At 43.7% G+C, this 27,775-nt stretch overlaps 1 protein-coding gene across 3 annotated transcripts in view; it reads right to left on the minus strand.

Moving 5' to 3' along the window:
• spata20 (spermatogenesis associated 20) overlaps positions 1-27,775 on the minus strand; it is a 63,538-nt gene that overhangs the window by 27,967 nt on the left and 7,796 nt on the right. For 2 of the 3 annotated variants that reach the window (XM_052478177.1, XM_052478178.1), the window contains exons 8-14: positions 26,509-26,583; positions 25,222-25,434; positions 24,908-25,100; positions 24,218-24,386; positions 8,520-8,728; positions 5,847-6,046; positions 4,647-4,727 (exon numbers count right to left, since the gene is read on the minus strand). In XM_052478177.1, coding sequence (XP_052334137.1) covers positions 4,647-4,727; positions 5,847-6,046; positions 8,520-8,728; positions 24,218-24,386; positions 24,908-25,100; positions 25,222-25,434; positions 26,509-26,583 — 1,140 coding nt within the window. Of the gene's footprint in view, positions 1-4,646; positions 4,728-5,846; positions 6,047-8,519; positions 8,729-19,392; positions 19,445-24,217; positions 24,387-24,907; positions 25,101-25,221; positions 25,435-26,508; positions 26,584-27,775 lie in introns of those variants that run through there. The other variant, XR_008078566.1, reaches the window with a different exon arrangement.

Here is a 27,775-nt window from a genome sequence, read left to right on the forward strand (position 1 = left end):
GACTGTCGGTGGCAGTGCGTGGACTGTCGGTGGCAGTGCGTGGACTGTCAGTGGCAGTGCGTGGACTGTCAGTGGCAGTGCGTGGACTGTCAGTGGCAGTGCGTGGACTGTCAGTGGCAGTGCGTGGACTGTCAGTGGCAGTGCGTGGACTATCAGTGGTAGTGCGTGGACTGTCAGTGGCAGTGTGTGGACTGTCAGTGGCAGTGCGTGGACTGTCAGTGGTAGTGCGTGGACTGTCAGTGGTAGTGCGTGGACTGTCAGTGGCAGTGCGTGGACTGTCAGTGGCAGTGTGTGGACTGTCAGTGGCAGTGTGTGGACTGCCAGTGGCAGTGTGTGGACTGTCAGTGGTAGTGTGTGGACTGTCAGTGGTAGTGTGTGGACTGTCAGTGGCAGTGAGTGGACTGTCAGTGGCAGTGTGTGGACTGTCAGTGGCAGTGTGTGGACTGTCAGTGGCAGTGCGTGGACTGTCAGTGGCAGTGCGTGGACTGTCAGTGGCAGTGCGTGGACTGTCAGTGGTAGTGCGTGGACTGTCAGTGGCAGTGCGTGGACTGTCAGTGGCAGTGTGTGGACTGTCAGTGGCAGTGTGTGGACTGCCAGTGGCAGTGTGTGGACTGCCAGTGGCAGTGTGTGGACTGTCAGTGGTAGTGTGTGGACTGTCAGTGGCAGTGAGTGGACTGTCAGTGGCAGTGTGTGGACTGTCAGTGGCAGTGTGTGGACTGTCAGTGGCAGTGTGTGGACTGTCAGTGGCAGTGCGTGGACTGTCAGTGGCAGTGTGTGGACTGTAATGTGTTTATACAGACGTAAGGCCAAAGTTTTGCTGGGCAAAGAAAGGAGATGAAACGTTTCTCTATTTGCCATTAAAGGCATTGGAATTGTTCCATGCATCTCTCTCACATAGTAGGGTAGGCTACATACACATACACAATAAATCAACATTATGCTAAGTTTTATATAGGACTATATACAGTTACTTCACACAAATATTTTCATTAATTAAGTGCCTGGGTTTGTAGCCATGAAAAATGAAAAACGCAGACTGTGCCGCAATGATCTCTGTCGGAGCCCACGGGTCCTGCTGTGATGCATCCCTCTACCCCTGTGCGATGGCCAAGTTACCTCACAGCTACCCCCAGTGAAAAATTCCTGATTGCCGCCGCTGAGCAGGACTGTGGTTCTAAGAGGCAGGCTGAACGATTGGCTCATTGGTGATGGTGTGTTAAGAGAAGAAATACTCAGCTATGGAACATCCCCAAATGAGCCTTTTTCTATATCCGTGCTGAGGTGGCGTGATCAGAGAAACCCAACATGTTCACATGCGAACAAAAGAAAAGACAACAAAGAAATGAATAAAACTCATAATGACATGAGATGAATAAAGATAGGAGCTTGGACTGAAATAGGTGCTGGAGGCCTATTTATTTCTGGGACTGGTAGGCTACTGTTTATATGGGCAAGAGCTCCACAATACTTTTGAGCTAATATTCTATATGAGGACAATGAGCTCAGTAGAAAATTTGAGGTGCTGGTTGGCTATTCAGCTCCGGTGACCTCCTGCCCAAGTCAAACACAGGATATAAATGGTAAAGCTATGTCACGGGCAATTGATACATTGAAAGGGGGATACATCTGGGGAAGAAAATAAAGGGCCTCATTGCCAAAATCCAGAAGTATCCATTTTACAAAAGGAGGGTTGCTGAAAAAACTATTCACACAAGGAAACAACTAGGCCTATTTTAGAAATAGGCCTACAGCTACACAGTAGCCTAATGGTGGCTGGCTGACAGGGGTGGAAAAAGTACCCAACTGTCATACTTGAGTAAAAGTAAAGATACCTTAATAGAAAATCAAGTAAAATTCTACTTGAGTAAAAGTCTAAAAGTATTTGGTTTAAAATATACTTAAGTATCAAAAGTTTAAATCAATTCAAATTCCTTATATTAAGCAAGCCAGACGGCACCATTTTCTTTTCTTTTTTTTAATTTACGGAAAGCCACGGGCACACTCCAACATTCAGATATCATTTACAAACGAAGCATGTGTGTTTAGTGAGTCCGCCAGATCAGAGGCAGTAGGGATGACCAGGGATGTTCTCTGTTTAGTGAGTCCGCCAGATCAGAGGCAGTAGGGATGACCAGGGATGTTCTCTGTTTAGTGAGTCCGCCAGATCAGAGGCAGTAGGGATGACCAGGGATGTTCTCTGTTTAGTGAGTCCGCCAGATCAGAGGCAATAGGGATGACCAGGGATGTTCTCTGTTTAGTGAGTCCACCAGATCAGAGGCAATAGGGATGACCAGGGATGTTCTCTGTTTAGTGAGTCCGCCAGATCAGAGGCAATAGGGATGACCAGGGATGTTCTCTGTTTAGTGAGTCCGCCAGATCAGAGGCAGTAGGGATGACCAGGGATGTTCTCTGTTTAGTGAGTCCGCCAGATCAGAGGCAATAGGGATGACCAGGGATGTTCTCTGTTTAGTGAGTCCACCAGATCAGAGGCAATAGGGATGACCAGGGATGTTCTCTGTTTAGTGAGTCCGCCAGATCAGAGGCAGTAGGGATGACCAGGGATGTTCTCTGTTTAGTGAGTCCGCCAGATCAGAGGCAGTAGGGATGACCAGGGATGTTCTCTGTTTAGTGAGTCCACCAGATCAGAGGCAGTAGGGATGACCAGGGATGTTCTCTGTTTAGTGAGTCCGCCAGATCAGAGGCAGTAGGGATGACCAGGGATGTTCTCTGTTTAGTGAGTCCACCAGATCAGAGGCAGTAGGGATGACCAGGGATGTTCTCTGTTTAGTGAGTCCGCCAGATCAGAGGCAATAGGGATGACCAGGGATGTTCGGTTGATAAGTGTGTGAATTTGACTATTTTCCTGTCCTGCAAGGCATTCAAAATGTAACGAGTATTTTTAGGTGTCAAGGAAAATGTATGGAGTAAAAAGTACAAGATTTTCTTAAGGAATGTAGTGAAGTAAAAGTAGTCAAAAATATAAATAGTAAAATAAAGTACCAATAAGTGGTACTTTAAAGTATTTTTTACTTTACACCAGCGCTTGCTGCAAATCAACTAGCCTCATCTTTTTAAAAAAAAGAGACAATTGATTAGATTACTCCGCCAATAAAAAAATAAATACAGAATGTACATGTAAATGTACATGTAGCTCTGAAGCTAGCATCAGTTCACTAACGTTCCTCTGGAACTTTATTTGCGATAGCAAACCATAACGCAAAATGTGCTAATTTCAAAGCTGATTGTTTTTCCCTTGCCAAGACGAACCGCCCAAGCCCAACTGTCTGGCTGCGCGAGTGGAGACAGGAGACAGGAAACAGGAGACAGCGCATATTTTTTTCTAAAAGAAGACAATAGACTACTTAAATGAAAATGTTGTTGATCAGTAGGCCTAAATGGTCCCAAATGAAAAGGGAAACAGATTGTCATCTGCAGCCCCAAAGACCACTGGAATCAGCCAAAACGATCTCAACATCTCAATGGATGAACACACTCCTAATGAAGATGCATCCACCTGTATTGTGAGTAGGCCTAGGCTACATCTTGATTTACCCAGTTTATGAAGAGATTGACCATTCAAATAAATGATAACCATTATGTTGTTATGTAGTTAAATTGTTAAAGACAAAGTCAAATTGATTGTATGGTTGTATAATGTATTTGTTACTGCATATATGGTTGTCTCTGGGAAAAAGTCTCAAAATGTTCAAATTGAATTCTATTTATTATTGTCATAACATATCGGTCTCTTTGACCTCAAAAAATTGGTATCGGACGTGAAAAAAACTCAAATCGGTCGTCCTCTAAATCAGTAGTTTCATTAGGATTCATTTAGGCCTTAATAATCACTTGCGATACAGCGAGGCCACTGTGCCTGACATTTAAACAACACGAGGTTAGCCAACACCCCAGGCACTGTCACAACCAGACCTGCTGTGTGTGTGTGTGTGTGTGTGTGTGTGTGTGTGTGTGTGTGTGTGTGTGTGTGTGTGTGTGTGTGTGTGTGTGTGTGTGTGTGTGTGTGTGTGTGTGTGTGTGTGTGTGTTTGAGACCGTGTGAGAGTATGAAAGTGTGTGTGTGTGTGTGTGTGTGTGTGTGTGTGTGTGTGTGTGTGTGTGTGTGTGTGTGTGTTTGAGACCGTGTGAGAGTATGAATGTGTGTGTGTGTGTGTGAGAGAGATGAATTTGACAACCTGACCTTTTGGTATGATTGCTGTAAAACTCATTATGAGACAAACTTAAGGACAAGAGGATGTGTCACTCCAAAATAACTTAGAAATAATTTAAATAAGCAATAAAGCCCAAGGGGGTGTGGTATATGGCAAATATACACAACGTGTATATTGCACAACGTGGAGTGCTTGGATACAGTCCATATACCATAAAACCCCAAGGTGCCTTATTACTATTTAAACAGGTTACCACCGTAATTAGAACACTAAACAAGCTATTTTGTGTCATACCCGTGGTATATTGTCTGATATACCACAGCTTTCAGTCAATCAGCATCCAGGGCTTGAACGTCCCAGTTTATAAGTAACAACTAACTAGTAATAACTAATTTAGAGAGAGGTTGGTCAGGATGTACTGTACTGGTGGATTGCTGCTAAAAACTGCCTAATAATGGATTTAGCCCTTAATTCTTACCTTGTGTGGAAGGAACAGAGAGTTGACTGTTGCTAGCAGACTGGAGGTGTCCGGTGCATCCCTCTGACCACAGATTACTATCTAGAGAGGAGGGAAGAAAGAGAGAAAGAGAGAAAGAGAGAGAGAAAGAGGGGAGGGGGAAGAGAGAGAGGGATGAGAGAAGGAAGAGAGAGAGAGAGAGAGAGAGAGAGAGAGAGAGAGAGAGAGAGAGAGAGAGAGAGAGAGAGAGAGAGGGGAAAGAGAGGGAGGAGAGAAGGAAGAGAGGGAGGAGAGAAGAAGAGAGAGAGAGAGAGAGAGAGAGAGAGAGAATTTCACGATAAACCAAATTACAACACAGTCAAAACAAAACTATATTGCTTATTGGGAAACACAAATACATGCACAAAGCAAAATGCAGTGCTATCTGGCCCTAAATCGACACTACTGTACACCGTGGCTAAATATTTGACCATGGTTACCATCAAAACCTTGACAAAGTACAGCCTTGCCATTGAGAAGGGTAGACACAGGAAAACCTGGCTCCCTGTAGAGGAAAGGCTGTGCAACCACTGCACAACAGCAGAACCTGAGACGGAGCTGCATTTCCTGACAAAATGTCAAAAATATAAAACAATTAGAGAGTGTAATTTTCCCAAATGTGAAACCCTTATTCAAGGTCATCCAAGGAGAACATTAAAGGGAGAAGGAATGAATGATGAAGAAATTATACTAAGACAGAGAAAGACTGAGCGACCGAGCAATAAAGAGGTATAGGACAGAGAGGATTTGAAGAGAGAGAGATAGAAAAAGAGAGAGAGAAAAGAGAGAAGGATCCAGAGAGAGGCAAGAGCTAGAGGTCAGAGTGGCGGTTGTAGCAGTAACGAGAGAGGAGAAGGTGTGTTCGGGGCTCGGCTAACCTTGTCTGATCCCTAGCTTGTTATCATCAGCCCCCTATCTGACTTATACACACACACACACACACACACAGCTTGTTATCTCCGCCCCCTCGGTGACTTCTCCTCCGCAGGTGAAATATGATGGACAGAACACTTCCAATGTTCTTGCCTTCTTTTCTTTCTCTCCCTAAATGTTTTTTCATCTCCTTTGTTAGCACAAATATCCAGCCGTATGGTAAAAGTTCAGTTTGTTCCACTCCAAACTGTGCAACTTTTGAGTTGGTGTGCGTGTGTGTTTGTGTGGACCGTACACAGTTTGTGTTACCTGTTTGAGTGTGTAGTGGTTAGCCATCAGGCCCCTGACCATCTCTGGCAGGGCTATGGGGACTCTGGTCAGCCGGTCAGAGAAGGCAGCCAGTAGCTGTTGTGACCGCTGTGACCAGTCCTTACGACCAGTGTAGTGGGACAGACGCAGTAGGTTCAAGGCAGACACAGAGTTCGCATTGGGCTCCGCACCATCCTGGTCTGAGAGAAACAGAAAGATGTAAAAGACACTCATTTCATATGTTGGGTGAAAGATCAAAAAGTGTGTACTGTTTTGTATTCAGACTCAGAGCCAACTTCAACTTTTTCAAATGAAATAGATCTTTGACAAGTGACTCCTGCAGTAAGAGAAAAGGCTCCTCTACATACGTTTGCTGGGGAGAACATTTGTTCGGATTATGCCTGAGCGTGCCTGTATGTGTGCGTGCGTATGCATGTGCATCAATGTGTGTCAGATGTGACTTGAAATGACTGACAGGTGACCTCGTGACTCAGTCCTGTTAAATGATTGGTGTTTATCTCCTTTTGGTGGCCAATGAGATCACAGCGCTGCTCTTCCCATTAGTGATGGGGGGGACAAAATAAATTATTGATAGTTACATATCAGGATAATATTTTTTATGATACATCGTATCAACAATATTGCAATATCATTTTTGCAGTAGTTTGCTGTACCAGCACCAGCTTGTTTTCTAGCTTCTTTTTAAATATGGAGCTAATGTTTTCAGCACTTTTATTTCCATGACTGATCAAAACTCGTTTTCTCATGGCTCGAATCGCAATAAAATCACAGTATAGAATCGCAACACATATCGTGTCGGCAACCTCAGTTTTTTGATAATACCGTATCATGTGGTCCCTTGCAATTCCCAGCCTTACTTCTCATGACCTCTGACCTTACGCTACACAGCTAACTCTTAGCAGTCTACCAACACATGAGTGTGCGTGAATGTCTGTCTGTGTGTGTGTGTGTGGGGGGGGGTGGTGATGGGTGATGACTAACACAAGCCATCTGCTTTTGATTCAGACAGACAGATAGGAGATGGTTTCTGACACACACACACACACACACACACACACACACACACACACACACGCACGCACGCACGTACGCGAGAGGCTATAGTCCACTAAATAATTGTATACATTTACTGTGATCCCCAAGGCAGGAGGCCTATGCACACAGTCATGCATAACCACATAGGGTTCACTAAATCGTTTTTCATATCTCTCCTCACCCTGAGCCCCATGGCAGAAATCATACCCACACGGAACAGTGGATTGAGATGAAACACACACACACACACACACACACACACACACACACACACACACAGCAAAGAGTGGTGGAACGGGGTGAGACGCACACAGCTTTGGGTCGGGAATGTAAAATACACAGTGGCACTGTGCAATCCATCTTCCTGTGACAGAAACACACACACACACACACACACACACACACACACACACACACACACACACACACACACACACACACACACACGCACACACACACACGTACACACACGTACACACACACGCACACACACGTACACACACGTACACACACAGAGGTGTAGCATCACTAATGGAGCTGAATTCAACACATTGCGAGCAACATAATGGCCCCGTCAATCCTCAGAGATGAGAAAAGGCCTTGCCGTCTGGTCTAATCACACACACAGGCACCACACATGACACACATGCATTTAAAATGTGGAGTCACGCACACACACAGGCACACCAACACAAGTCAGTTTTAATCTGTCAACAGGCTAAAACAAAAATAATTATCATCTTTTTATCTTGTATCTTTCCATTTGACTTTTTATCCCTACCTTGGTATGTGTTGTCAGAGCCATTTGCACAAGGTGGTGTGTTTGTGCAAGTGTTTGTGCTATTGTCAGCCTGTCTGTCTGTCTGCATGTGCACTTGTTTTCCTACCTAAGTACCTCGATGTCCTTACAATTCACCGAATGTCCTGACAAGGTAGAAAAACTAGATTTTTTTTGAAAAGTCAGGACTTTTTCATGTCCTGAATTTGTTCAAATGCTATTTTAAGCTATAAGTGGCGCACAATTGGCCCAGTGTCATCCGGGTTAGGGGAGGGTTTGGCCGGCTGGGATGTCCTTGTCCAATCACTCTCTAGCAACTCCTTGTGGCGGGGCGGGCGCCTGCACGTTGACTTCCGACGCCAGTTGTACGGTGTTTCGTCCGACACATTGGCGCAGCCGGCTTCCGGGTTAAAAGAGAAGTGTGTCGAGAAGCAGTGCGGTTTGGCAGGGTCGTGTTTTGGAGGACGCATGGCTCTCGACCTTCGGCTCTCCCGAGTCCGTACGGGAGTTGCAGCGATGGGACAAGGCTGTAACTACCAATTGGATATCACGAAATTGGGGAGGGAAAAAAAGGCTAAAAAGTAACCTCCCCCAAAGAAATTCTAAAAATTAATAAATAAAAAATGTAAAAGTCCATAAATGTTACGAAAATAAAGTTGTGTGTGTTCAATTACTGGAGATTGGAGCTGTGCCATTTAGAAATAAGACCTGGTGCTCTTACAAACATTTACTTTTTTTCTCCAGGACAGAAAAACATCTCCTGGCAAACATGACATAATGAGTGGGTAGAGCCATTCTTCATGACTTTTCTACACAACATCATTGAGAAAGAAACTGACCCTGTTTGAGTCGCAGCAGTACGGTGGGATCTGTGGGGTCGCTGCAGTAGTAGCCCCCTCCCTCTGCGTCCCAGAAGAGGAGGTCCTGTCGGTCCTGTAGCTCCTCCCCCCAGCGGAGCCACTCTGGCTGCAGCGTGGCCTCGTACAGGTCCAGCAGACCACAGATAACATACGCATAGTCGTCCAGGAAACCAGCAATGGGTGACACGCTGAGAGACAAAAGGAGAGATACAGTGCATTCGGAAAGTATTCAGACTCCTTGACTTTTTCCAAATTTGCAGCCTTATTCTAAAATGGATTAAATTCATATTTGTCCTCATCAATCTACACACAATAACATAATTTTTTGCAAATGTATATATATATATATATATTTTAAACTGAAATTCATTATTGACATAAGTATTCAGACTCTTTGCTCCTCAAAATTGAGTTTAGGTGCATCCTGTTTCTACAACTTGAGTGGAGTCCACCTTTGGTCAATTCAAATGACTGGACATGATGTGGAAAGGCACACACACTTGTCTATATAAGTTGGCCTCCATTATTCTTAAATGGAAGAAGTTTGGCCAAACTGAGCAATCAGGGGAAAAAAGCCTTGGTCAGGGAGTGACCAATGGTCACTCAGACAGAGCTCAAGAGTCCCCTGTAGGGATGGGAGAACTTTCCAGAAGGACAACCATCTCTGCACTTCACCAATCAGGCCTTTATGGTAGAGTGACCAGATGGAAGCCACTCCTCAGTAAAAGGCACATGACAGCCGTTTGGAGTTTGCCAACATGCACCTAAATGACTCTCAGATCATGAGAAACAGGATTCTCTGGTCTGATGAAAACAAGATTGAACTCTTTGGCCTGAATGCCAAATGTCATGTCTGGAGGAAACCAGGCACCCTCCCTACGGTGAAGCATGTTGGCGGTAGCATCATGCTGTGGGGATGCATTTCAGCAGCAGGGACTGGGATTCTAGTCAGGATCGAGGGAGATGAACTGAACAAAGTACAGCGAGATTAGTGATGAAAACCTGCTCCAGAGCACTCAGGACCTCAGACTGGGCCGAAGGTTCACCTTCCAACAAGACAACGACCCTAAGCACACAGCCAAGACAACGCAGGAGTGGCTTCGGGACAAGTCTCTGAATGCAATTGAGTGGCCCAGCCAGAGTCCAGACTAGATCCTGATCTCTGGAGAGACCTGAAAATAGCTGCGCAGCAACGCTCCCATCCAACCTGACAGAGCTTGAGAGGATCTGCAGAGAAGAATTGGAGAAACTCCCCAAATACAGGTGTGCCAAGCTTGTAGTGTCATACCCATGAATACTCAAGGCTTTAATCGCTGCCAAAGGTGCTTCAACAAAGTATTGAGTAAAGGGTCTGAATATTTATGTAAATGTGATATATCCGTTTTTTCAATTTGTATAAATGTGCAAACATTTCTAAAAACCTGTTTTTGCTTTGTCATTATGGGGTATTGTGTGTAGATTTTTGAGGAAAAATAATTTAAATAATTTGTATAAGGTTGCAACATAACAAAATATGAAAAATGTGAAGGGGTCTGAATACTTTCTGAATGCACTGTATGAATCAAGGATTGATTGATGAATCAAATTATCGATAAATCAATTACTAGTTGTATGAAAACACTGTTTATAAACTGTATAACAAATGTCTATGTGAGTCAAAAAGAAGACATTTTACCATCTTGTATTTCAACCCCAGTAACCACAGTAACTTTTCATATAAACTATACCCCCCCCCCTTCCAGAACTATATTACTATATTTCCTAGGCTCCTGTAAGTCCCTTCCCAACACCCCCACCTGCCCTCCACCACGTACCCCCGGTACCTCCCCAGTACCTTCCACCCACAGCCCCTGTGTCCCCTAGGTTCCCAGCCTGTCTCGTAGGGTGACACCCCGACAAGGTGAGTGTGGGGGACAAACGGTGACATGAGGGCAGATAGCCCTGTGTCTGGGGACGGTGGCGGGGTGAGGTGGGCGATGGAGAAGGCATATCCATCTTTCCATGGGTCAGCCAACACTTCACCTAACAGGACTTCCCAGGCTGAGGAGAGGGGTGAGAGCAACTGTAAGGAGACTCACAGCTACATACCAAATGGAAACCCTATTTTCTATGTAGTGACCTCTACTTTTGACCAGAGCCATTTGGGATGCACCGGTAACAGACTGTCATCTACTCCATGTGTGAAGGTAAGGTAGATAGAGGAAGAGGAAATGGAGAGATGGTGAAATGAAATGGGGTGAGAGAGCGAGAGAGGGATTAATGAAAAAGGAGACGGGTGATGTGGAGAAAGGTGGAGGGGGGACTGACAGGCTGACACACACGTCACATTTACAAATAGTAGCTATCTAGAAATTGAGCAAAAATGAGTTTTTCAAAGAAAAGGAAAATAGACAATGAATGTAGGGTGTTCCAGCAATAGTAGACATCAAAATATTTATTTATTGAGATATCAGGGAAAGCTGTGTGCTTAGTGTGCAAAGAGAGCATCGCTGTCCCGACACTTCCAGACAAAGCATGCAGAGAAGCTGAGGGTGAATTCGATAAAGAATGTTTAATTCACTCCGCAGCAATACTTTGCCCCGACAAGAAAGAGCTGTTTGAAAAGGTTTCCCTGTCAAGACGAACAGTGACCCGGCGTGTTGAGGACATCGCAGAGAATATGGAACACAAGTTGAAAGACAAGGTAAAGGATTTCACCGATTTCTTCTTGGCCCTGGGTGAGAGCAGTGATGCACAATTGTTGATATTCTTACGAGGCATAACCCCAGACTTTGAAACAGAGGAGCTTGCTTCAGTGCAGTCAATGAAGAGCACAGTCACAGGGAAAGATTTATTGGAGGAGGTTAATAAGTGTGTGGCAAAGCTGGGACTGAGTTTTGAAAAGTTATCTAGTGTGACCACTGATGGGTCCCCAAACTTGACAGGAAAACATGTTGGCCATTTGAAAAGGATACAAGATCAAATAGCTGAGCTAAAACCTGCATTGCATTATTCATCAGGAGGTGCTCTGTAAATGTGTTCTGAAAATGAGCCATGTTGTGGATAGTCATTAATGCAGTAAACTTCATAAGAGAAAAATCTTTAAACCACAGGCAATTTGTCTCACTGTTGGAAGAGACAGAGCCGGGTCATGCAAATCTCCCCTACCACACAAACGTGAGATGTCTGAGTTTGGGGAAGGTGCTTAAAAGGATGTGGGACCTGAAGTCGGATATTGCTGAATTTTGCAAATGAAAGGAAAATGTGGATTTCCCTCAAATGCAAGATTTAAAAAAATGGTTGGCTCCTTTTACCTTCACCGATGACATCAGGGCCCTCATGAATGAACTGAATTCCAAACTACAAGGGAAGGGCCTTTTAGCACATCAGATGTACAGCCTTGTCAAAGCCTTCGAGGGAAAATGACTCCTCCTGACCCACCAAGTAGAAGGCAACAATCTCACCCACCTTCCGACACTACTAGTCTGTTCCCTATCAGATGACAACAATCTCACCCACCTTCCGACACGAATAGTCTGTTCCCTATCAGATGACACTACTAGTCTGTTCCTTATCAGATGACAACAATCTCACCCACCTTCTGACACTACTAGTCTGTTCCTTATCAGATGACACTACTAGTCTGTTCCCTATCAGATGACAACAATCTCACCCACCTTCCGACACTACTAGTCTGTTCCTTATCAGATGACAACAATCTCACCCACCTTCTGACACTACTAGTCTGTTCCTTATCAGATGACAACAATCTCACCCACCTTCCGACACTACTAGTCTGTTCCTTATCAGATGACAACAATCTCACCCACCTTCTGACACTACTAGTCTGTTCCCTATCAGATGACAACAATCTCACCCACCTTCTGACACTACTAGTCTGTTCCTTATCAGATGTCACTACTAGTCTGTTCCTTATCAGATGACAACAATCTCACCCACCTTCCAACACTACTAGTCTGTTCCTTATCAGATGACACTACTAGTCTGTTCCCTATCAGATGACAACAATCTCACCCACCTTCTGACACTACTAGTCTGTTCCCTATCAGATGACAACAATCTCACCCACCTTCTGACACTACTAGTCTGTTCCTTATCAGATGTCACTACTAGTCTGTTCCTTATCAGATGACAACAATCTCACCCACCTTCCAACACTACTAGTCTGTTCCTTATCAGATGACACTACTAGTCTGTTCCCTATCAGATGACACTACTAGTCTGTTCCCTATCAGATGACACTACTAGTCTGTTCCCTATCAGATGACACTACTAGTCTGTTCCCTATCAGATGACACTACTAGTCTGTTCCCTATCAGATGACACTACTAGTCTGTTCCCTATCAGATGACACTACTAGTCTGTTCCCTATCAGATGACACTACTAGTCTGTTCCCTATCAGATGACACTACTAGTCTGTTCCCTATCAGATGACACTACTAGTCTGTTCCCTATCAGATGACACTACTAGTCTGTTCCCTATCAGATGACACTACTAGTCTGTTCCCTATCAGATGACACTACTAATCTGTTCCCTATCAGATGACACTACTAGTCTGTTCCCTATCAGATGACACTACTAGTCTGTTCCCTATCAGATGACACTACTAGTCTGTTCCCTATCAGATGACACTACTAGTCTGTTCCCTATCAGATGACACTACTAGTCTGTTCCCTATCAGATGACACTACTAGTCTGTTCCCTATCAGATGACACTACTAGTCTGTTCCCTATCAGATGACACTACTAGTCTGTTCCCTATCAGATGACCAGAGGGAGAAGTATACGTCTCTGCTGTGTGCTTTGAACGGGGAGTTTTCTCGTCGTTTTCAGGATTTCAAAGTGTTGGAAAATGACATGCTGTTGGTTTCCTCTCCTTTCACCTTCAATGTGGATAACGCTCCCACTGACCTGCAACTTGAGCTTATCCATCTTCAGTCTGATGCAGTGATTGGAGAACTATTCAAAACAATGTCACTGACGAGGTTCTATGCATGTCTCGACAAACAAATCCTTCCAAAGATTAGGAGTCATGCTCAGAAGATCTTTGTACTGTTTGGGTCAACCTACATACGTGAACAAACCTTTTCAGTAATGAAATATAACAAGTCAAGGCACAGATCATCTCTTACTGACTCTCACCTCTCAGCAATCCTGCGCATCGCAACGTCAGAAACTATACCTGACTTCACCGCTCTAGTCCAGTGGTTCCCAAACTTGTTATAGTCCCGTACCCCTTCAAACATTCAACCTCCAGCTGCGTACCCCCTCTAGCACCAGGGTCAGCGCACTCTCAAATGCTGTTTTTTTTTGTCATTGTAAGCCTGCCACACACACACTATACGATACATTTATTAAGCATAAGAATGAGTGTGAGTTTTTGTCACAACCCGGCTCGTGGGAAGTGACAAAGAGCTCTTATAGGACCAGGGCATAAATAATAATAATAAATAATTTTGCTCTTTATTTAACCATCTTACATATAAACCTTATTTGTTCATCGAAAATTGTGAATAACTCACTATAGTTTAATAAGAAGGGTGTGCTTGAAAGGATGCTCATAACTCTGCAATGTTGGGTTGTATTGGAGAGAGTCTCAGTCTTAAATCATTTTCCACACACAGTCTGTGCCTGTATTAAGTTTTCATGCTAGTGAGGGCCGAGAATCCACTCTCACATAGGTACGTGGTCGCAAAGGGCATCAGTGTCTTAAGTGTGATCAGCAAGTACCAGAAATCTGCCAGTGGCTTTTGATTAAATTCAATTTTCACATTTTCATTCAATTTTGCTGCAATTTCAATGAGGTTCTCTTGTTCAGATATCAATAAGTGAACTAGAGGCAGGGCATGAAAGGGATAACGAATCCAGTTATTTGTGTCATCCTGTTTCGGGAAAGTACCAGTGTAATTGTGCATCCAGCTCACCCAGGTGCTTTTGACATTGATATTGTCCGTAAGCTTGAATTCATTTGCACACAAAAATATCATACAAATGATGCAAAGACCTTTGTGTTGTGTTTGTTAATGCAGACAGAGAAGAGCTCCAACTTCTTAATCATAGCCTCCTGCACATTGAATATAGTTGCGGAGTCCCTGTAATCCTAGATTTCGTTCATTCAGGTGAGAAAAAAAACATCACTCAGGTCAGTCGTGTGAGAAACTCTTAAACCAGCAAGCGGTCAGACTAGTGGAAATTATAGTCAGTAAAGAAAACTTTAAGCTGATCTCACAATTAAAAACAAAAAAACGCGTCAATACTTTGCCCCTTGATAACCAGCACACTTCTGTATGTTGTAAAAGTGTTACGTGGTCGCTGCCCATATCATTGCATAGCGCAGAAAATACACGAGAGTTCAGGGGCCTTGCTTTAACAAAGTTCAATCATTTTCCACACACAGTCTGTGCCTGTATTTAGTTTTCATGCTAGTGAGAGTGAAGAATCCACTCTCACATAGGTACGTGGTTGCAAGGGCATCAGTGTCTTAACAGCGCGATTTGCCAAGGCAGGGCACTCGGAGTACAGCCCACTCCAGAAATCTGGCAGTGGCTTCTGATTAAATTCAATTTTCACAGAACTGCTTGCTGAAATTTTGATGAGGCTCTCTTGTTCAGATATCGGTAAGTGGACTGGAGGCAGGGAATGAAAGGGATAATGAATCCAGTTGTTCGTGTCATCCAATTCGGGAAAGTACCTGCGTAATTGCGCACTCAACTCACTCAGGTGCTTTGCTATATATCACATTTGACAATGTCCGTAAGCTTGAGTTCATTTGCACACAAAAAAATCATACAATGATTGAAAGACCTGTGTGTTGTCCTTGTTAATCTCACGAGGGTAGGGGGAACTATTTTCACCTCCGGATGAAAAGCATGTCCAAAGTAAACTGCCTGTTTCTCAGGCCCAGAAGCTTGGATATGCATATAATTGGTAGATTTGGATAGAAAACACTCTAAAGTTTCCAAAACTGTTAAAATAATGTCTGAGTATAACAGAACTGATATGGCAGGCGAAAACCTGAGTAAAATCCATCCAGGAAGTGAGATATTTTTTTTATGTGGGTGCTTTTCTCTTGCCTGCTTATACAGTATGTCAATGGTTTGGACCTAGATTGCAGCTCCTATGGCTTCCACTAGATGTCTGCTAAATGGCATATATTATTATTATATTATAAGTCTTTAGAAATGGTTTCAGGCTTGTATTCTGAAAAATGAGGGAGTAAGACCACTCTGAGTCAGTGGATAGTGGGAAGTCCCCAGAGCTGTTTTCTGCACGCGACCAAGAGCGAGTCTTTCTTGTTTTTCTTTTATATTGACGAAGCTATTGTTCGGTTGAAATATTATCGATTATTATGACTAAAAACAACCTGAAGATTGATTATAAACATGTTTCTACAAACTTTACTGATAGTATTTGGATTTTTCGTCTGCCTGTTGTGACTGCATTTGAGCCATTGGATTACTGAACAAGACGCGCCAACAAAGCTGAGGTTTTTGGATATCAAGAGGGACTTTCTTGAACAAAACGAACATTTATTATATAACTGGGACTCTCGGGAGTGCAACCATATGAAGATCATCAAAGATAAGTGATTCATTTTATTGCTATTTCTGACTTTTGTGACTAATCTACTTGGCTGGTAACTGTTTTGTGCGCTGGGCGCGGTCCTCAGATAATCGCATGGTATGCTTTCGCCGTAAAGCCTTTTTGAAATCTGACACCGTGGTTGGATTAACAAGAGGTTCATCTTTAAGCCGATGTATAACACTTGTATGTTTTTGAATTTGGCGCTCTGCAATTTCATCAGATGTTGGCCAGGTGGGATGGTTGCGTCCCACACCCACTAGAGAGGTTAACGCAGACAGAGAAGAGCACCAATTTACTCCAACTTACCGCACATTGAATAAAGTTGCGGAGAGTCCCTGTAATCCTAGATTCAGATCATTCAGGCAAGAAAAAACATCACCCAGATACAGTGGCTTGCAAAAGTATTCACACCCTTGGCATTTTTCCTATTTTGTTGCCTTACAACCTGGAACTAAAACAGATTTTGGGGGGGTGGGTTGTATCATTTGATTTACACAACATGCCTACCACTTTGAAGATGCAAAATATTTTTTATTGTGAAACAAACAAGAACACAAAAAAAATGAAATTGAGTGTGCATAACTATTCACCCCCCCAAAGTCAATACTTTGTAGAGCCACCTTTTGCTGCAATTACAGCTGCAAGTCTCTTGGGGTATGTCTGCTCCAGCTCCTTCAAGTTGGATGGGTTCCGCTGTTGTACAGTAATATTTAAGTCATACCACAGATTCTCAATTGGATTGAGGTCTGGGCTTTGACTAGGGAATTCCAAGATATTTAAACGTTTCCCTTTAAACCACTCGAGTGTTGCTTTAGCAGTATGCTTAGGGTCATTGTTCTGCTGGAAGGTGAATCTCCATCCAATTCTCAAATCTCAAAGACTGAAACAGGTTTCCCTCAAGAATTTCCCTGTATTTAGTGCCATCCATCATTCTTTCCAGTCCCTGCCAATGAAAACATCCCCACAGCATGATGCTGCACCCACCATGCTTCACTTTAGGGATGGTGTTCTCGGGGTGATGAAGTGTTGGGTTTGAGCCAGACATAGCATTTTCTTTGATGCCAAAAAGCTCAATTTTAGTCTCATCTGACCAGAGAACCTTCTTCCATATGCCTGTCCACTCCTCCGTAAAGCCCAGCTCTGTGGAGTGTACGTCTCAAAGTGGTCCTATGGACAGACACTCCAATCTCCACTGTGGACCTTCTGCAGCTCCTTCAGGGTTATCTTCGGTCTCTTTGTTGCCTCTCTGATTAATGCCCTCCTTGCCTGGTCCGTGAGTTTGGTGGGCGGCCCTCTCTTCGCAGGTTTGCTGGTTTGCTGTGGTGCCATATTCTTTCAATTTTTTAATAATGGATTTAATGGTGGTCCATGGGATGTTCAAAGTTTCTGATATTTTTTTATAACCCAACCCTGATCTGTACTTCTCCACAACTTTGTCCCTGACCTGTTTGGAGAGGTCCTTGGTCTTTATGGTGCCGCTTCCTTGGTGGTGCCCCTTGCTTAGTGGTGTTGCAGACTCTGGGCCCTTTCAGAATAGGTGTGTGTGTATATATACTGAGATCATGTGACACTTAGATTGCACACAGTTGGAATTTATTTAACTAATTATGTGACTTCTGGAGGTAATTGGTTTCACCAGATCTTATTTAGGGGCTTCATAGCAAAGGGGGTGAATACATATGCACGTACCACTTTTTTTTTTTTTTTTTTTTTAAGTAATTTTTTCCCCATTTCACTTCACCAATTTGGACTATGTTGTGTATGTCCATTACATGAAATCCAAATACACGAGAGTTCAGGGGCCTTGCTTTAACTAAGTTAATCATTTTCACTGTAGTGTTTATAAAAATGTCTTTCAAGCTGTCAGGCATTCCCTTAGCAGCAAGAGCCTCTCAGTGGATACTGCAGTGTGCCCAAGTGGCATCAGGAGCAACTGCTTGCACGTGCGTTACCACTGCACTATGTCTCCCTGTCATGGCTTTTGTGCCATCCGTACAGATACCAACATGAGCAGCAGCTGCGTTTGGCTACATACGGACCGTTAGTTGAATTCCCACGAGCGAGTAACGGTTAATGTGATTGGATATTAATTGACTACCTGTATTTGACATTGTTGTTATTTCGCTGTACACTAGATGGTTTAGTTTTATTTTTGGCAGTGAAACAACCCTACTCAGGCGAGAAAGAAAAAAAACTTACCCAAAATGTATAGCCCCGTTGGAAAATATAAATGGACTGTTTGAAAATGTGAAGAAAAAAAACTTTTTTTGTTTGTTTGTTAAATGTGAATCACATTCCACTAACACTCCTCACACTGATTGAGTAGTTTAAATGTAATGTTGAGCTCTCTCTCCTTGTGTTTTTGTGCATACCCGTTAACAGGAGTCCTGTCTGTGGTGCTGAATGCACAATGTACTTTCCCTCCGTGTAGTTCATTGCATGTTTAATAATGAAAATACCTACCAAAAGGAGAACATCTCATCTCATAATCGAATGGTTTAGACCGTTTGGAAGTTGACTGACTAGGAGAGTGAGCTTCTCTTCTTCTCCAGCTTCGACCATGCAGTAGGAGTAGCAAAAGTGATTGCTGTCCTCACTACGAAATTATCAACTTGACCCTGTATATGTAAAAATGACCATATATACACTGCTTGCTTCATGCTAAACAACCCCAAAATGTTTACAAAAATCCAAAGTAGGCCAAGTCCCGATCAGCATGTACAGCCATATGAGTTGTCTCCGGCACGATGTTATGTATTTTATAAAAATAACCTAGCAAATGACATTGGTTGTCACTCAACTAATAAAGCCTAATATTGCGCAAGCAATTTCACGAAACATTTAAATGCTGAAGGTGACACGTAGATGTACCAGATCAGGAGTAGGCCTACTGCTCGTTGGTCAGCGCGCACACAGCCCGCAGTTTGACTAGGCTACTGATATTGTCTGGGGTTGTTCGGCATGCAAAATGTGAAGTCACAAAATATGAGATATTTCCGGAAAGTAGAAAGTAATTTGTGCAGCAACAAAAAAATGGCGAACCCGGTGATTCATAACGCTTGAAATCGATTTCCTGACCGATGTATGCTACATTTGGATAGGTTTGGGGTCCCATGGACATATACACTAATATCTTAAACATTTGAGCCGGGGACCGCGTCGGTGAATCGTTACACCCCTAATGACTAGTACAAATGAGACGGGCCCACTGGAACCAGGCCAGTGAGTGTGTATGCATGTGTTCACACACGTGTGGGGGTTCCTACCGTGGTTTCCTGCAGATTCAGTGGCATTTCCACATTTAGGGCCCTATAAAATCTGCGTTGTGGAGAACACAGAAGGAAACACGGAATCCAGACATTAAAAGGGAATTCAACAATATTAGAAAATGTATTGAAATTAGTTGGAAATTAACTAAATGTTTTGAACTTATTAGAAAAGTTATTAATTTGCCCAAGTTTATCATAAGACATGAACTAAATGCACTAGTGATTCGGATTCCCTGCAACTTTCTGAAAAGCCAACAGCAAACTGGATTAGGGCTGGGCAGGGCCTGTTTTTCCATCAATAACTAGGGTATGGGCAGGGCTCGGGTATCACTAACATTTTGAAGCCGAGCCATTCTCTGCTGCGCATTCTCTGCTGCGCATTCTCTGCTGCGCATTCTCTGCTGCGCATTCTCTGCTGCGCATTCTCTGCTGCGCAGTACAGTCGTATCTGTCTCAGACATAAGTGCTTCAACCTCATCAAATATAAGGCAGGAGAGATTAATTCACAGAAAATAATGTTCCTTGAGTTATGTCTGACTAACGAAAAGTAGCTAACAGCTAACTGCTCTCTGGTGCCTCTTCATTTAGCTGAGCAGCCTAATCGGAGCCATTGCTATGGATACTTACAGACTCAGAGCACCATGAGCGAGCTGCGAGCCAGGAGCGGGTGACACAGAGAGGAGCAGCTAATGTTTTTAGTAAAGAAGTTATTTCTGATGTCGGGTTGGGCCAGTCCTTAAATTTGGCAGAAGCAATCGGGCTTGGATAGGGTCGGGCCTGAACCTCGCGGGCATGGGTGGGGCTCAGGTTTTAAATTCATGTCCGTGCACACACTGAATTAAAGGGTAATTGCACTCCAAAACCAACATTTCTTAGATTTTTCCCAGCCCTCAAATGGAGTCTCCTGATGTGGTTCAAACATTGTTGTGGACTTGAACATCCAATTTACTTGTTTTTCTATTTAAAAAGTGTGTTTTCAAGATTGAAAACCCCCAAAAAACAAAACTGAGAAAACAGAATTTGGGAAAAATGGAATCAGGCAAAAAAACATATTTACAAATAAAAACGGATTTCATAGGGCCCTACACAGTTTGTGAACACATTCGCTCACTCATGGAATCTGGGGCAGGAACAACCACAACACCTGGATAAACCATGTGTTGGTCCCCCACCTACCAGCCAGTGTGTATGGCGGATCCAGATCCTTCAAGGACATTATCAGGGACATAATACAATATCCATTTCCATGACAAGCTACAGGACTGTTTCGCTAGCATAGACTGGAATATGTTCCGGGATTGATCCGATGGTATTGAGAGTTTACCACATCAGGCTTCATTAATAAGTGCATCAATGTCAGCAAGACAAAGGAGCAGGTTGTGGACTACAGGAAACTGCTTTCCATCCAACCGCAAAGCGGTACAGAAGGTAGTGCTTACAACCCGGTATATCACTGGGGCTGAGCTCCCTGCTATCCAGGACCTCTATGCCAGGCAGTGTCAGAGGAAGGCCCTAAAGATTGTGAAAGACTCCAGCCACCAAAGTCATATACTGTTCTCTCTGCTACTGCAAGGCATGCTGTACCAATACACCAAGTCTGGAACCAGCAGGACCCTGAACATCTTCAACCCCCAAGCCATAAACCTGCTAAATAGTTATTTTAATAGTTAGTCCAGGTAGCTATTGGTTTTCTGTATTGAACCTTTTTGCATGAACTCTTTTGACTCATCACATTAGCTGCTGCTACCGTTTATTATCTATCCTGTTTAGGGATGCACGATATATCTGTGAACATGTCTAGTTTAACACCGACGTGCAAAACCAATGTCAAAGCTGACGTGCATACCTATATAACGTAGGTACACGACGTAATGACTGTTACGTCCCCCAGTTTCTGTGTTGAAGTTTGTGTATTTGAGTGTGTTTCAGGAGATGCCATCCTGAAATCCCCCAGCAGCTGATTGGTCGACTCCACGATTAATTGGAGAGCTGACCCCGCCCCCTCGTCAGGACACAGCTATCTCCAATTTCCAGTGCCTACTGAAGCTATAAAAGCCAGTGTTCTGTTGTTCAGGGGAGAGTGATTGTGATATAGATCACTGCTGAGAGAGGAGGTTGATGGCTGAGGGGTATAGCATGTTGGTAATTGGTATGTACTGTATTAGTTGTTGCTGGGAGCAGTTGTATGTTCTGTGTGAGTTTGTTGCTCAGTCAGAGCTTATTTGATGTCCTTAGTGAAATTGTTTAATATTCTGTTTCATTTGTTCCCAGGGGGGAAGGGGAAGGCACCTAGGGAGTGCTTAGGCAAGAGACCCGCGGGCATACATAACCCGTAGTATTCACTGTCTAGGCACACTAGGTAAGACCTGGGCGGACCATGCCCTGTATTTTGGTTAGGGAACCAGGTGGTGCTAAATTTGGTAAGTAATGGTTAGGCAGGTAAGATAGGAGATGGGGCTTTGATATTTACTTTGGTTCCGTCCAGCCCCTTTTCCCCATATTACCGTGTGAAGGAATAAATTCCTAGTAAACGGTAAATTCTCTGCCTTTTGTCACCCTTACTCGCACCTACAGTCCATACCTCTTTCACTTCACGGAGAGTTGCGTTGTAACAGGGTGTTGCGTTCCCTCTTCACAGAGGCGTGCGTAACAATGACGTCACGTAAAATGTTGCTCTACACGTATAACACAGCATTCCTAACCTAGCCCACAATGTCTGCTGTATGGATCGAGCCGTCAACAAGCCGAGCAGTCATTTGAAAGAGTAAGAATTTCAGCGAGACAACTCAAAGCTGAAATCCATAAAGGCCAAGATGATGGAATTCATTGCCCTTGACAATCAACCGTTCTCTGTCGTGGGTGATGTTGACTTTCGCCGACTGGTCGAGCACCAGTACACACTACCAAGTGCGCTATTTTTCAGATGTTGCTCTACCGGAGTTACACAGTAATAGCGTCATTGCTATTAGCTTCAAGACATACATACTATGGAATGCCGTTTGGGTCTTTGCATGTCAAAAAAGATACAGTAGCTCTGTCAAAGCTGTACAAAAAAAGTCTGCAAACACCGGCCACGAACAATGTTTTTAAAATACCGCGATGGTAATAAAGCATAATTTGTTTGACGCAACTTCTGGGGTAGCTAGCTTTATCTTGGTACCTAGCTAGCACCAATACAACCAGCCTGAAACAATGATCAGGAGAAACTGCAGTCGTTTTCATTATTCTTAGCAATGATTTAGGAATCCTTGTGAGTAAGTATTAGCTAGGTTGTTCGCCTATTGAAATTTAACTTCAGTTCATGAAAATGAATAGCTAGCCAGCTACTTAACACTGTTGCCCAAAGCTAACGTTATAAGCAGCCAGCTAGCTTCATCTGGCTAGTGAGGCTCAACCGGACTTGGTTATGTGTTGTAAAGCTAGCCACAATAAGGATTAGGCACAATAGTGGAATTTACGGTGTGCCTTCAAAATAAAAGTATGTCATTGACAGTGATGCAAATTAATACAAATAGTAGAATTATGCAATAGTTTTATTTTGATGGCTAACCGCAAAGTCCACTATTGTGGCTAATCCTTATTGTGGCTAGCTTCACATAGATGGGTCTGACCACCATTAATCAAATATGTGGGTTATTTTAGATGACACCTATTTATATAGTTAGCTAGCTAATTAGCTTTACTTTTTTATGACCAGCACTGTAGGTGCACGAGACAACTTTACCAGCATCATAGCATACGTATCGATGAATCATTGTGACATGAAATACAAGTGATAGTTATTACACTAAGTAAATCATGTATGAAGGCGTTAAGTTATTATGTGACGTGAATTCATTTTCAGGTCCTGATTGGTCAACAAACTTATTTGACATGTCAAATAGTGTTATCTACTGGTCATTGTTTTCTTTTTTGAGACGCAAAGACCCAAACGGCGTTCCAAGAAATCCTGGTTGAGAATGAAACGACTGAACAACGAAACAGCACAGCAAGTAAGTGAAAGAGATTTCTTTTACTGGTAATGGGGACATACGTAAATGCCAACAAAATAATTTTTGGGTCAGTGGTGCGTGCGTGTGTGTAACCTTTATTTAACTAGGCAAGCCAGTTAAGAACAAATTCTTATTTACAATGACGCCCTACCCCTGCCAAACCCGGACGACACTGGGACAATTGTGAGCCGCCCTATGGGACTCCCAATCACGGCAGGATGTGATACAGCCTGGATTCGAATCAGGGACTGTAGTGACGCCTCTTGCACTGAGATGCTGTGCCTTAGACCTCTGCGTCCATGTGTGTTAACTATTTATCTGTACTAGAATGCTTAAGGTCGCTAACATTTTAAATATCGGTATAGTTTTTTTTGGCAAGGAAAATATCAGAATCAGCCAAAAATGTGATATATCGGTGCATCACTAATCCTGTTGCTTAGTCACTTTTTCCCTACCTATATGTACATACACTATCTACCTCAATTACCTTGTACCCCTGCACATCAACTCGGTACTGGTACCCCGTGTATATAGCCATGTTACCGTTATTTATTCCTTGTGCTAAATACAATTGTATTTGTGTTTTAGTTTGTGAAACTTATCTAACACGCGGTCAAATTGATGTTGGTGAAAGGTCCTCATGTGTTGTCATCTACCTGCCCAATTCATTGTATTATTCCATTTTTTAAAATTTAACCTCTAATTCAGTCCATTGCTCACTTGCGATATGTGCAGATAATTGAAACTTATGCGCAAATCACACACTGATGTCAAGTACTAAAGTTATGACTTGTCACCTAAACATCCTCATCATTACCCCCCCATCTTACCCCTGCTCCACCTCCATCTCATCTCCACGGTAACAGGAGCGAAGCATGATCTGTCGCTCCGCGTCCCACAGGTGCTCCTTTAGGAAGCCAGCGGCCTGCACCGCTCTCTCCAGCAGAGCCTTGTCATCCAGCACAGCACCGACACGTGCAAAGCCTGATAACATCAGACCTGGAGAGAGAGCAATAAAGAGATATGGGAGGAGGGAGAGAAGGGTTATGAAGCCCATTGTCATATTGCCAAACCCAAAATATTGTCAAGCAACTGCCAGCAACATGGTTTCAATAGAATTCTGTGACATCGTCCCATACTGGAACGCTGTATCATTATCTCTCTCTGGAGCAGCTCAGTGACTCCGTGAGGTGGCAGTTCAGAAGCAACTTGGTGATTACCAGGCTTTGAAGTTCCCCTGGTCGCTGGGTTCCTTTTCTCTCCTTCCCTCTATCCCTCCCTCCATCTTTCATGTCAGTATCAAAGCTTTGGTAGGGAGCAGCCTAGTCATCAAAGCCCAGTAGAGTGCTGTCTGCACTGTGGGACAGCTGATTAATGAAGTGATTGACTAATTAAGGACTAGATGGAGGAGAGAGGTTTAATGGAAGGGTTCCTGGAATCGCCTAGCTTCGTTACCTCACAGATACTGATACACTCCCGCATCAGATGGAGACCTGGGTGCAGTGTGTGTGTGCTCTTACCGTTCCAGGAGGCCAGCATCTTGGTGTCGAGGTGAGGGGCTGGACGGCTCTTCCTGACTTCGGCCATCTTGGCTCTAGCGGAGGCCAGTAGCTCAGAGACCTTTGCTACACTGAGGCCAAAGCGTGCAGCTGTCAGCTCCACAGAGTAACGCACAATCAACACATTCTGGCCCTGCAGCTCCCCATGAGGGTCCTGACACGCCCAGAAGATAATTACAGAAGACACACAGAAAATAAATGTTAATGATCATCAAGATACTTAGGACAAGGTCTATCTTGGGGACCAACGAGCTTGCGCGCACGCGCACACACACCTGTTCCATGTCCACGTTGCCTTGTTCTTTGACCCCGTAGTGGTGCATGAAGATATCAGCCTCTGTAGCGCCCCCTGTTGCTCCCTCCACCACGACAGGAAGTAGTTCTCTGACCTCTGACCCCATCCACACACAGAATGCCCCCTCCCTCTTTTCACTTCCCCCAGCAGCAGGGAGAGAGTCTGCGTCCTCAGCACTGTAGAAGCCCCCAGACTAAACCCCCAAGAGAGAGAGAAGGGGTTTTTAGAGAACAGTGTTAATATCATTCTCTGTATGATAAATGTAATGAATCTTAAACCAATGTTCCGGTCATGTTCCTTGGATTGAATGTTTATTTTTTGTTGTTGATGTAATGGATTACGAAACCAAGAAACTTGCTTAAGGAAATTGTTGCACTTGCTTTCTCAAGGGGTCCTTGGCCTAGTTACATTGTCTGTAACCTGAATAAATGTGTGCATTAAATGTGAAAAGTAATGCGACCAGGCGGTGAATGCATGTACCCAGGGCCAGCTCTGTCTCTTGATCGGCCTGTCCAACCGGATTATTATTATGTTCAGAATGTGGCGAAACAAATAAACACACTAAAAGGCTGGGACTGACGACCGACGACCACCCTAATTGGCAGCACCTGATGTGCTTATCAACCAGGCTCAGCATCTGGACAAGGTAGCTGCTGCCCCCTAGGGAAATGGAGTGTGGAAGTGCTAGCTAGCTGTAGCGCTATCTAAACTACCTAACTCATTACCTAACAATCGTGTGGAAAAAACAAAACAAGGTTCAGTCATTAACTGCTGTTTGTGCACGCCACTGCCCGCAGCACATGAGATTAAAGGTAGATGACATGCAACTACTCCGTTTAACAGTAAGTAAATTAACTAGAAACTCAAATTCAGGCCAACTCCATTGTCTGCACATTCTCTATATTCTCTCTGCGACAATGACTCTGAGCTTTCGAGGGAAAGCCCTGTACGAGGCAGCCGTATAAAAGAAAGTGTCCGTGGTAAATTACCTTCCTTGCGTAATTCCTTACCGTATAATTACATAATAAATCTTGGTGAATAGAATGATCTCAATGAGTGTGGTTTTAATTGTGTGCTCTGTTCTGGGCTGTCGAGACATTAATCAAACTAAGATGGCCGCCGCCTTGCCAGAGAGGAAGAAACAGGTGGACCTTGATAGTAATCCAGGGGCATTATTTAAAAGAGTGCGATACCTGGCCCTCACACACATGCACACACGCACGCACACACACAGAGGTGTTAATGAAGTAGGAGGGAGATGGCTCACCTTGTCACTGAGGTCTCTGGAGACATAGAGGAGAATGTTCCGGGCCACGTCAGCAAAGACTTGCTCCCCCGACACCTGCACCCACACAAGACAACATATCACAAAACCACACTGTAACCATGACACAAGCAGACCACAACCATTCCACAACCAGGCCTGCACTCAGAGAAGACAACATATCACACTGCAACTGTTACACAACCGGAACCCAACCATACGCTACTGTAATTAACAATATTGCACCAGTCTCCTGAGACCTGCACCCACAACAACATATAGCAACGATAACGCAACTGTATTCTGAGCCAACCACTGTACAACACCTATAAAAAACTTCTTGCACTTGATCACACACCTCCCAAATACAGCACCTATATATCCCTGTACTACGCATCGAGGCTGGCTTTACAGTGAATTTACAGTGGCTTTACAGTGAATCATTACCTTTGAGATGAGATCGCATCATGTTCATTATATTTATGAAACCTGCACCCATACGGGTGGTCCTTCTGTAGCTCAGTTGGTAGAGCATGGCGCTTGTAACGCCAGGGTAGTGGGTTCGATCCCCGGGACCACCCATACGTAGAATGTATGCACACATGACTGTAAGTCGCTTTGGATAAAAGCGTCTGCTAAATGGCATATATAAGATGACAAATACATCAGTGAAGTAGCCTTGTTGGTGTTTTCTACTATACTACAGTGTTGATTTATTCTACTGTACCACCAACAAGGTAAGGGACAAGTCTATGGGCCTATACATTGCTATTTGGTATAACGGTTAGCCGCTGAAAATACATTTGACCGGTTGTGCTTATTGGTGTATAGGTTAAAAACTGTTTTGATGGCCACGATTAAAAAGAGCTACTATTTTTATTTCTCAATCTCAACTCATACAAGTGTGAATCCTAATCACTATTCTTGTGCATACTGTAGGCTATAGTCAATGGTTGGCAGGTTCTCAGCGCATCACCCACCACTTTACAATGTGAGCTTGAGGCAGTATAATTGTTTGAAACCTGAACGGTTTACTTTACTTCAGATAATGAGGCATGTCTTACCTTTCTTTAAAGTAGCCTGGCCAAAATCCAATCATAGAAATGTATTATTTTATCATGACTTCCTCTAGCCATTAACCAGCATTTCTCTCCTGTTCTATTGGTTTTCATATCAACTTTATTTCGTTGTCCAGAAGCCAAAAGGCACAATCCTAGTCATATTAGCAACCCATCCTAGTTGCTGCAATTCGTTTCTAACAAAGATTTGA

Source organism: Oncorhynchus keta, chromosome 24 (genome assembly GCF_023373465.1).
Source record: "Oncorhynchus keta strain PuntledgeMale-10-30-2019 chromosome 24, Oket_V2, whole genome shotgun sequence".
Classification (NCBI taxonomy): Eukaryota; Metazoa; Chordata; class Actinopteri; order Salmoniformes; family Salmonidae; genus Oncorhynchus; species Oncorhynchus keta.